Source organism: Gavialis gangeticus, unplaced genomic scaffold, assembly GCF_001723915.1.
Source record: "Gavialis gangeticus isolate Ggan-Ray unplaced genomic scaffold, GavGan_comp1, whole genome shotgun sequence".
Lineage (NCBI taxonomy): Eukaryota > Metazoa > Chordata > Crocodylia > Gavialidae > Gavialis > Gavialis gangeticus.
In genome coordinates this window covers 3908156-3919751 of record NW_017729011.1, presented here as the reverse complement: position 1 = coordinate 3919751, position 11596 = coordinate 3908156, and the positions used below count along the sequence as shown (strand labels likewise).

At 46.9% G+C, this 11596-nt stretch overlaps 2 protein-coding genes across 2 annotated transcripts in view; one reads left to right on the top strand and one right to left on the bottom strand.

Moving 5' to 3' along the window:
- Positions 1-324: 324 nt before the first annotated feature.
- LOC109292813 (39S ribosomal protein L41, mitochondrial-like) lies at positions 325-1042 on the top strand. The gene has a single exon (XM_019510410.1). It carries the CDS (start codon positions 435-437, stop codon positions 840-842), a length of 408 nt encoding a protein of 135 aa, XP_019365955.1. The 5' UTR covers positions 325-434; the 3' UTR covers positions 843-1042.
- A 972-nt stretch (positions 1043-2014) lies between these two features.
- DPH7 (diphthamide biosynthesis 7) overlaps positions 2015-11596 on the bottom strand; it is a 15618-nt gene continuing 6036 nt past the window's right edge. Inside the window, exons 4-9 of the mRNA XM_019510409.1 lie at positions 11222-11316; positions 7917-8089; positions 7099-7171; positions 5648-5713; positions 5261-5433; positions 2015-4000 (exon numbers count right to left, since the gene is read on the bottom strand). Of these exons, the coding sequence (XP_019365954.1) occupies positions 3537-4000; positions 5261-5433; positions 5648-5713; positions 7099-7171; positions 7917-8089; positions 11222-11316 (1044 nt within the window). The 3' untranslated portion in view covers positions 2015-3536. The remainder of the gene's footprint in view (positions 4001-5260; positions 5434-5647; positions 5714-7098; positions 7172-7916; positions 8090-11221; positions 11317-11596) is intronic.

Genomic DNA, 11596 nt, shown 5'->3' with positions numbered 1-11596 from the left:
GGGCCCCAGACTGGGCGACGGGGTTGAAGGTGAAGGGTTCCCCCGGGAGGGGTCAGGGGTCAAGAGACAAACACGTCCCTCCTCCCGCGTCCGCTCCCCGGGAGGGCAGCCCCGCCCACCTCGGCCGGATCTCTCCGCGTTGATTGGCCAGCGCGCTCCCCGCTCCAAGACTCTCCGCGCTGTTTGGCTAGAGAACAGAGGAAGGGCCGGGATGGGTGGCCGCCCCGCTAGCCAATCAGAGGGATCGGTGTTGGAGAGTGAGACGGTTCCTGCGACCCAGGGAGGCGAGAGGAAGGTTGGGCAGCGCGGCGGGGGGGGCTGGGGCTGGGGCTGGGGCTGGGCGGGACCGGAGTGGGCCCCCTTCACATGGCTGGGGGAGCCGCCGAGGGGGACGCCCCAGCCCCGCTCACGCTCTTGTCTTTGCAGCCGCCGGGATGGGGCTTCTCGCCGAGCTGACGCGGGGCCTGGTGCGGGGCGCGGACCGCATGGCCGAGTTCACCAGCAAGCGCGGTTCGCGGTTCCACAACAAGGGCCGGGGCATCAAGGGGATGGGCTTGAAAGTCAAGGGCCACAGGTTTCGCTTGATCCAGGAGATGATCCCCGAATTTGTGGTCCCAGACCTGGCGGGGTTCAAGCTCAAGCCCTACGTGTCCTACAAGGCTCCTGAGGGGGAAGAGCCCGTGCTGACCGCCAAGCAGCTCTTCATGGACCTCGTTGCCCCACAGATCGAGAAGGATGTGAAAGGAGGGACCTTTGACCCTCATAACCTGGAGAAGTATGGGTTTGAGCCCACACAGGAGGGCAAGCTCTTCCAGCTGTACCCTAAGAACTACGTGCGCTGAGAGCACCTATGCCTGGCTGCAGCTGTTTAAAGACTGCACACTTTGCCACTGTTTCCATGTTGAATGGAGGGATGTGGCTTGCAGAAGGAAGAATGCTGGCCTTTTCACTAGGATCAGCTTTTAATAGACACCAAGTTGGCCTGTGTAAAGCCTGATATTCCAAAAATAATGGTAATAAAGTAATTTAACTAATTCCTGAGTAGACACAGGTCAGACTTTAATATCAAATATTTGTTGCAGGCAAGGGCCAAGCCACACTTCCTAGTTTATTCATGTCCAGTTTTGGGTCCCACACTTCATGGGGGATGTGGACAGCTTAGAACAAACATAATAGAGAGCAGCAGTTCCAAACACTGTGCCCGTGGGTGCCATGGCATCCCCCATGGTTTATTCAGGTGCCTGCGTGCATTTTCATGATCAGTAAAAATCATGATTCCAACAAAAAAGGCTGTCACTTTTGCTTGACCTCAGAACAGCAACACTTAAAAAAATTTCACAGGCTGTATGCAACAGCTGCCAAAATGAGACCGAGTCAGTCTGACTGACACAGTGACAGGAGTGGTGCTTACTACTCCCCCTCCCCAAACGAAACTTTGCACACGTGCATATCCAGGATTCTAAATTCCAAACTTAGTATTCACATTGCCACCCACTGCTTTTTCTTTTAAATTCAAAATGTTCCCGTTGGGTGCAAATTAATCTCTAAACACTTTCTTCTCGTGTCTTGGTACTCAGAGGCAGAGTCCCTTATGTATAATAAAAACCTCTTTAGAGAACAAACAGAAAGAAGGTGTTGCTTTATGAGCATCTACTTGGCAACAGCATTCCAAGCAGCATGTCTCAACTCCAGCAGCAGAGATGCTGCAGAGCAGAACCAACATATTTCCACAAGTTCCCTTTATATCAGCAGTTCTAAACCTTTTTCAGTCAACGTACCCCTTGGTCTCAGAGTGAGACTTCATGTACCCCCTTTCAATGGGAAATTAATTGTTTAGGCCCTTTGACCTGTGTTAGACAATGTATGAAATACATCTCAACATACCCCCTGATGAGGCTTCACATACCCCTGGTTCAGAACCATTGCTCTATATAAAGTATTTGTCAACTACTATAAATAAAAGGAAACATGTAACATTTAAAGTTGCTTTTATTTTAGAAACATCCAAAAATAGGTTGGTTTTTTTTTAAGTTTAACAAAAGCTCTTTTATTCACAATGCTGATATGCATCTTCATATAACAGTATTTGAAAAGATGCTGTTCCAAACTACACGTATACACTTGAGAAAAAGGGCCCTGCAGCAGTAAGGAGATAAGTCAGTTCTGGACTTCAGTTCACTGTTACAAATACTGTGTTTGTTGCTGGTGTTTCTTCCCTTTGAAAAAAACTAATCATAACTCTCAAAGATAAACCATACAAACTAGAAATGACTTAAGCAATTTGAGCTGTTTTTTGGAGAGAGATAATTAGAAACACAGAGGCAATGTAATGTCTTGCTCATGTGTCACAGTAAAAAGCTTACAGCTCAACCTTGTAGAGTTCTGGAGCCATCCTAGGAAGGAATGAGGACTGCATTATTAATGCCAGAAGCAATTTTTGTAAGACACCAATGAACGTTACTAACAGCATTTGGAGACTTTTGACCTTAAATCTGAAACAGCTGTCAACCCTGGGTTGCTCCTGAATTTCAGGTCTCTCCCTAGGAATATTAGAGGATACAGATTTGGTGCAGGCTGGCATTTTAATAGTCTTTGCTGCAGCTCTAATACAGAGAAACTCACTGTATAATCTAGGCAAAACTAGCAGTGCTTAATGATGGCAATAAAATTAACTTGTAATTCATGCAGAAGGTGTGTTAAAAAACACCACCACAAAACAAAAACAACCAAGCAGAGATTGCAGAATCCTCACAATAACAGTTCAGAATACAGTTCACTGGAGCTGCACTAGCATTCTGTTGCATCATGTACACCACTTCTTCCAGAAGAGATTTCTCTGTATGAAGGTCACTATAAGCAGATGCCATTATCAGCATGCCTAACTTTGCATAGTATCTTCTTGTGGCACATGCTAGTTTACAAACAGATCATACAGTGAAGTAAGGCACAAGCCTTAACACCAGATGGGAACTCCCTTGGAAGTTCAGAAAAAAAAATCTGGTTATTGAATAATTTGTGAACTTGAACAAGTTCAGTGCTGCAGCAAAGTTCAGTTTTGTTTTGTGGAAGGAGAAAGGCAGATGGCATCCAACCACATCTCTAGGGAATAGCAAATAAGACTTACAAACAGCAGACAGCCATTGAGAGATGAATTTCATGTCAGAATAAAGTATCCCTTGAAATATACCAGCCCCACCACAAATCACAGCAGTAGACAATTAAGCAGATGCACCAGTGTTTAACTGCATCCCCCAGCAAGGCAGAAACTAAAATTTTGGTTTAGTCAGAGTTGAAGACAAAATAGTGAAATTCTAATTGCTTTAAATTAAACAGTGCATGTCTGCAAATGTTCAAGAACCCTGAGCTCCCTGGCAAAAAGAAAAAAAAGCTGGAAAACCCTAATGGAAGTGAGACTGGGCATAGGCTGTAGGCTTAGCTCTTCACAGAGAAAAATCTTCTGTTTCTTCCATCCGACAGGCTTTCCAATGATGTCATTGTGAATGTATGTTCTCAGACTGGGATTAATATTTAATACTTTACTCTGAAGGGCTAGTTTGGCTGGTTTCCCATTTCCAGATGTGTAGGATGTTATCATAAAATGAACATGTCGCTATGATGCTGCTCTCTCTTTGAGCCTTTGCCAATTCAGCCTGGTCACACTGTGTGTCCAATCCCCTTCCATCAGGAAGCAAAAACTGAGGGTCTGGCCCCATCTCTGCTTTGACCTGTGACACAGAGTTTTCACCATCCTCATCTAACACTACATCAAAAGTAGCTGTAGGAGATTCATAAACTATCTTCAGGTTCTGGACTTGGAGATCCAGCTTCTTGACTCCTGGATCTGCTCTTGCCCCTACCCCCTCAGAAGAGACAGTTGGGGAAGGGTCCTGTCTTACACCCAGCAGATCCCTTGGAGACAGTCTTGACCAATCAGCTCCGTAAGCCAAGGAGTTATGCAAGACGTAAGACGACAGAATGGTGCATTCGTCAGCGTTTTCAGCTAAAAATGAATACACAGAAATTTGGTTGTGAAGCCCAGTCTGTCACAACCCATCTATAAGCTGGTCTAACACTACCTACATTATGTAGGAAGTATTCCCCCACACCACCCTATGTGTTACTATTCTCCTTTACACAGTAGGAAGAATTAGATACATCTGAGAAATGAGGCAATGGTGGAAGGAAGCTTTCCCAGCCAGCTTCCTCTTGCTATCCTCACCTTGGCTCAGCTCACTGAACAGTTGGAAGAAGAGGATCAGTATGCGTGTACAGGCTTTGTATAAGAAGGACTAAAAAAGGCTCAGAGAAGCATCAGGTAAATCAGTTTTACACAAAGCTGTCAAAACCCATCAAGGCCTGATTAAGGGATGTGACAGCCCTATAATTAATACAAACACATTGTGCAGAGCTTTTTCTACTGCCATTTTGGATTAGGATAATTGGAGGGTTCTTCATGTTTGAGGCAACCGCCAGCTGCTCAGGAGACATTTGTCAGCTCAGGATACACTTCCCGGAGTTACCAGGAAGCACCTAATAAAGACATAGGACTGGAAGAGAACCCCCAGGCCACCAAATCCAATCCCTTGAGGTTGCAAGCAATAATGTAAGAGATGTTTAGTCCAAAAGACCATCCAAACTGGCTCTTCATATACAACTGGAGCCAAAAGCCACCCCTGACAAACTTAGGGTCACTATTAAAAAACAAAAACACCATTGTATGCCCTAAATTGCCATTAATTTCTGTCCTACCTTTGACATCCTGAGAGACCTTGAATGAGTCACTTAGACTCTCTCTAGGTTCCTAGCAGAGGTGTACACATCACAGGTTCCATCAGATTACTTGTGAAGTGCAGCTCCTCTAAAGCCATCAACACCAACAGTGTGTTGATATGGGAGATGAAAAAAACTGAACAAATCTGTCACGGCAGGGGCTCAAAGCATTGGTGCCATGACAGATTTGTTCAATTTGTTCATCTCTTATATCAACACACTGACACCAAGACTAGCAATTGGTTTAACCCTGAGTATGAGTAACCTCTACCCAGCCAGGACTCCAAGATGTTTCTTTACTATTGCTATGAGCACCAACACCCCCTAGCCAATCCCCAATAATTATTAGACATTTAATACCATTACTGTATTTCCATCACTCAGTGCAATAGCACCTACTGGCCCCTTTCATCTGGCACTAGGGAATATGACCAGCAAAGCACTGTGGAAGAGGAAAAGCACATCTTTTCCTGCTCTGTTGAAAGCTTACCCAAACTTCTTTGACAGTCAAGGATTTTGAATCCATTATGCATGCAGGCTGCCAGCAGTAAGTGCTCACACGTTGGGTGCCACTTCAGCCTCCAAACTCCCCCCTGAACATGGGTGTCTGCCAATGGCTGCTTCATGTTTCTAGTGTCCCACAGCAGAATGTGCTCGTCATAGCTGGTAAACAGGTAAACATGCAGATACCAAATGCTTTTCAGAGAATACAGAGCACAGGAGCAGCAAAAACAAGACCCAACCCCCAACCACAAACACACAAATGTGTTTCCTCCTCTATTTCCCCACAAGAACAGCTCCTGGGGAAGCAGTCGTAAACCGCAAAGACCAAGGTGGCTGAGGAATATCAGATAAAGAGCAGCTGAAAGGGACTCACCTTCCTGTAGCCAGAAGATTCTCCCTGTGAGGACTACACTGAATGCTGCAGACGCCCATTGAATGCCTGCAAAGGAATAGCCTGCATCAGCAAGGAAGAGGGCACAAGGCAGGAAGGTAAACCCTTCATTCTTGAAGCTGGCAACCTTCACTGCATCTGTTTTTTGCAGTAGTTAAGGATGACCCTGAACCCCAGAATAGTCACCATAAAACCACACAAGGGAGCAGGCACTTCTCAAAACTCCATTTGTGCCTGTTGCATCAAAAGAAGCCTACTGAACAGCAAGGCTCCCTCTGCACAGCTCTCTACTAGGAGTGATGCAGATAACCTTGGAGAAAAGCAATGTATGGCACAATAGGACGTAGGTTGCCAAAAAAAACAGCTCCATCCCAGAGCAGCTTATATAGCTCCCTGTGGCAATAAATTTGTAGCAATCGACTTGTCTCATTAGGATTATACAAGGAACCCAGTTGAGAGAAAGAGTTATATACACTGCCTTAATTAGGTTTTGCCAGCTGGACTATACCAGCATGAAAGATGAATGTGAAAGGAGAGATGGGAAAGGGGAAAAACAGAAGATTTACAAAACCTCCCTTAATTTAAAAGAGGCAAATTAAATTATTCTTGGAGGGGTTTTTTTGTTTTGTTTTTTGTTTTTTTGTTTTTTAAGGCCTGTGTCAAGCACCTTCTTTTTAAAAATGATCCCCCCAACCAGTGCCATGTTAGTACCCATACCCCTTCCTCCTGGGAGGGCACAAAGAAGAAACCAGCTTGGACATGCATAGTGGACACATTTGCTGCCACCCTGCACTACCTACTTATGTCCCCTTCTCAACCCTAGTACAAACTTTGTGAACTAGTTTAGACACAAAGAAAAACAAAACTCAAAGCCATACAGACTTGGGAAGAACAATCTGTCCCAATGAGTCAGCATTACCTACAGGTCATGGCAACAGAGGGAAATCCTGGGCTTATTTTGAAAGGACAGACCGGGTAAAGGGGATCTGGGAAGCCACACACTCCCAAGCATGTGCATGGTATCCAGCTTCAACTGGCATCTTTAAATGGCACCAAGAAGTAGACATTTTGTTACAGACATGGAAAAGTGGGGAGGGTTAGCCATGCCATTCTGCATAAAGAAAGACTGGAGGCTATTCTAGGCAGAGGGCTAGTCTAAAGGTCACAGAACTGTTTTGATGGCACACTGCAGCCTTGAAACAAGACAAGACTCTTGGCCCACCTCCTCCCATAATCTGCATCCAAATGACCTAGCACTCAAAATGCCAACGAATCAACTGGCCACAGTAGAACTAGAGGTGTTGGGGATAAGACCAAAGTAATGTAAGCTATTTAACTGAATGCTAGTTATGTAGAGTGGGAGGAAGGGGACACAAATCAGGGTCAGTTCTGCATCTTCATTCAATGCCCAATTGCTGGCTTGGCTTAATTACCTCTCACTGGTGAAGATAGGCATCTCTGGGCTGCACCTGATGTCCCAACCCCTCAGCAAGCAGTCATCCCCACCTGCACAGGGTGAAAATAGTTTTTGTTTTTTTATGAATGCTATGTGGGAAGTCAGTGCAAAAAAGCTGCATTCTAGGAAGCAGAGACCATTCTGACCGCCCAGGAGCCTGCTAAAAGCAGAGCACAGGACCCTTACAACTGTTGCACACCATATACTACAGCCCAACATGCCTTTTCCAATAGAATAAAGGGAAAAGCCATTGCATGTACCACAAACAGCTTACTCCATGCATTTACTTGGTGCATTTTTACCTAGATCTGAGTACTTTGCAAACATCAGATGAAGCTCACAAGCCCACTGTGGGTGGCAAGTTAATATTAGGTTCCACTTTGCAATGGAAAAGCAAACACTTGGACATGAAGCAGGTTACCAAGGCTGCATATTGATCACTGAGCTGGGACTAGAACCCACGAGCCCTCACTTGCAGTTGCCTGCTCAGGCTACAAAGCAATACACTTCCTCCTTTGCAACAAATATTTTGGAGGGGGAAACATCTTAACGGTCCCAACTTCTGCAGATTAGCTTTACCTACAATCACCCCCCACAAAAAGTACTTTTTCCTCCAGCTGTAGTTCCACCATTTACAAGATGCCATGATGCTGGCAAAGCCAGAAGCATCATTACAATGCACAAGCCAAGGGAAGGAAGCAAAGGCTGGTTCCCCTGGAGGGGTGCTTTTTAAACATTCATGCATCTCCTAGAGCAACTGCTCCTCCCCACAAAGGCCTCCTGGTGCTCACAGACCTGAATACACGATTTCTGTGTCCCAGTAATTGAAAGCAGCAATCCAGGCCTCAAAGTCGTGAGCCTTCCACTGACTGAGGACATTCACAGAAGGAGCAGATTCATCTACTGACAGTAGACTGAGCTTCCCCTTTGAATCACTGCTGATCACCCTCAGTGGGTGCCCACTAGAACTGAAAAAGATAGGGCCATGTTAGAGTTTTAAACATCTAAATTTCCCAACCTTTCATCCAGCACCTCCTCTTTCACACTTAAAGTCTTATTACAGCCTAGTTTCACATGCAATCTGCATTATTCACCTAGTAAGATAAATCTGGACAGGAACTGCAGTAGCAGAGCTTGAGCGGACACTGTTCTGCACACTTGCAAAAGCCCCATACCCCTGCTCGAGAACTTTAGTCAACAAAGTCCAAACAGAAGTCAGGAGGTGCACCAAACTGACTAACTGAATCAAACCTTATGCATCTCTGACTCTGTTAACTGATAAAGTTCATCCCTACTCTGCGGTCCATCTGACTTCACGTTAACAAAGCTAACTACCTCTCACTGTCTAAATAGACAAGGTCATCTTCACAAGCTCAGCTCACAGTGGGTTGGAATTGATTCATGAACATAGGTCTTTGGGCACTAGCAAGTTCCAAGGCTGCATTGAGAGACTCCTTAGGACAGCCATAGAGCAGACCAGGACATCTCCAGCTTTGTTTTCTAGCCCCAGCCTTTTGCTTCCCCAAGTGATTAAGGAGTAGCAGCACCAAGAGCTCCCCCTTCCTTCAGGCAGATCATAGCTACTCTTTCTTTAAAGGTAAGGAAGGAGAGGAAAATCCCAGAGTGAGAGTTTTGTTTAAGTAACATGCATAGAGAAAGCATAATGGATGCAAGCACTTCAATACTAGGTTAAGTCAGCCCTACTTCCATCCACAGCTTCATAGTTGTTAGGGTCGGAAGGGACCTGAGCAGATCATCAAGTCTGACCCCCTGCCATGGCAGGAAAGAATACTGGGGTCAAACAATCCCAGCAAAGTGTTCATCCAGCCTCCTCTTAAAGACCCCCAGGGTAGGAGCCAGCACCACTTCTCTTGGAAGTTGGTTCCAGATCCTAGCCACCCTGACCGTGAAGTAGCACCTCCTGATATCTAGTCTGTATCTACGCTCTTCCAGCTTGTGACCGTTATTTCTAGTCACTCCTGGTAGTGCTCAGGGAAACGGACTCCCACAATGCCTGCTGGTCCCCTCCGACTAGTTTGTAAACGGCTACTAGATCCCCTCAGCTTTCTCTTGTGGAGGCTGAACAGGTTCAGGTCCCGTACCCTCTCCCCCTAGGGCCTGCCCTGCTGCCCCCCAATCATGAGAGTGGCCTTCCTCTGGACCCTCTCCATGTTGTCCACATCCCTCCTGAAGTGCAGCGCCCAGAACTGGATGCAGTACTCCAGCTGCGACCTGACCAGTGCCGCATAGAGGGGGAGGATCACCTCCCTGGACCTGCTTGAGATGCATCTGTGGATGCATGACAAGGTGCGGTTGGCCTTCCTGACTGTGTCCCCACACTGCCAGCCCATGTTCATCTTGGAGTCAATGATGACTCCAAGATCCTTTTCTGCCTCTGCATTGACAAGAAGGGAGTTCCCCAGCCTGTAGGTATGGTGCTGGTTCCTCCTCCCCAGGTGCAGCACCTTGCACTTGTCAGTGTTGAAACCCATCCCGTTCTCATCCACCCACCTCTGTAACCTGTCTAGGTCTGATTGCAGCCTATTCCTCCCTTCTAGCATGCCCACTTTCCCCCCACATCTTAAGTGCTGTCTGCGAATTTGAACAGGGCGCTTTTTACACCCTCGTCCAAGGCACTGATGAAGATATTGAACAGTGTGGGCCCAAGGACCAAGCCCTGGGGGACCCCACTGCTGATATCCCTCGAGGTCAAAAGTGACCCATCCACCACCACCCTCTGGGTGCGGCCCTCCAGCCAGTTGGTGACCCATTTTACTGTGTAGATGTCAACGACAATCCCCTAGTTGTTTAATGAGAACAGGAAGGCCTTCCACACCGTCTCACCCCAAAGTCCAGAAAGACTACGTCCACCACAACACCTGCGTCTAAGGATTTTGTGACCTGGTCATAGAAGGCCACCAGGTTAGTCTGACAGGACCTGCCTCTAATGAACCCGTGTTGGTTGCCCCTAAGCATAATCTCCCCTGCCGGTCCCTAGCAGGTGTGCTCCTGGATAATTCTCTCAAAGAGCTTCCCCAGGACTGAGGTAAGACTAACGGTCCTATAGTTTCCTAGGTCCTCCTTCCTCCCTTTTTTGAAGATGGGAACCACATTGGCCCTTTTCCAGTCCTCTGGCACCACACCAGAGCATGATGAGTGCTCATAAAGCTGTGCCAGGGGTCCCGCAATGACCTCAGCTAATTCCCTCAGCACACTGGGGTGGAGATCATCAGGACCAGCTGATTTGAATGCATCCAGTCCCTCCAAAAGTTCCCCGACTAGATCCTCACTGACCCTAAGCCTGAGTGAGCCTCCCCTGGGGCTTGCGGGCGTCCTGGTGGGGGGTGGGGCTGATCTGGTCCCTGCTCAGGAAAATGGAGGCAAAGAAATTGTTAAAGAGGTTAGCTTTGTCATCTGGTGTGACGACCACATTTCCTAGCGTGTCTTGCAGAGGCCCCACATTACCCAGTACCTTCTTTTTACCTCCTATGTATTTAAAAAAGGACTTCCTGTTGTCCTTGATCCGGGTAGCTAGTCCCAGTTTCATCTCCACCTTGGCCTTCCTGATCACCCCCCCTGCAGCCCCAAGCAACCGAGGTATAGCCCTCCCTGGTGATGGCCCCCCCCTTTTAGCTAGGAGATGTTCCTGCATGCTTTTGGTGAGCCATAGGGGGTTTTGCACCCTCTTGCCCCCTTTGATCCGTGTTGGGATTACCTCCCTTTGGGCTTAGACTCAGTCCTCACCACTCATTCTTCCAAAACTTACAGGCCACACATAGAGTGCCGAGCCTTAGCATGATGCCTACCCAACATTTTAGTGTACTTCTTGCAACAGATTCTGCAGACATCAGCAATCACTGCTAAACAGCATCTCTCACCTTTCCCATGACTGGGGACACCAGTTGAGGCTCAGACTAAGCAGACTTCTATAGCACACTGATGCTGATGAACTATTTCTTTTATTAGCAGTTCCTAGGCAGAGACCCTACAGCAAAAGTTATCAGCATAAAAGGATACCTGAAGAGCAGCTCTAAGCATATTGAGCACAGGGTAGTAATGAACTGTCTCTCACATGCTCCCCAATTCCTTTCCCTCCTCACCACTCCTCTCGTCCTGTGGACCAGTCCAGAGACAAGGCAAGGCGTTGTGCTCCAAGGTCGACACTGCAGACTGGCTCCAACATGCAGCTGTTTTTCTACTGGAGAGAAAAGGAATCAATCAAGATTAAGACAACAGTAACTGGATAGGCACTATCCAACTGCTCCTTCACAACTGAACACAGCTACCTCTGGGTCACCCTTTCAAGGGAGACTACAGGTTTGTAGAGGAGCAAGCATGTTAGAATCGTTGGCATTGGAGGCAAGAGAAATCCTGCTATAATGGCTAAGCTGTTCAAGTATTAACATACATATTAGGTAGGGTTACCATATTTCCAGTTCCAAAAAAAGAGGACACCTGTGTGTTGGGGGGGGGGG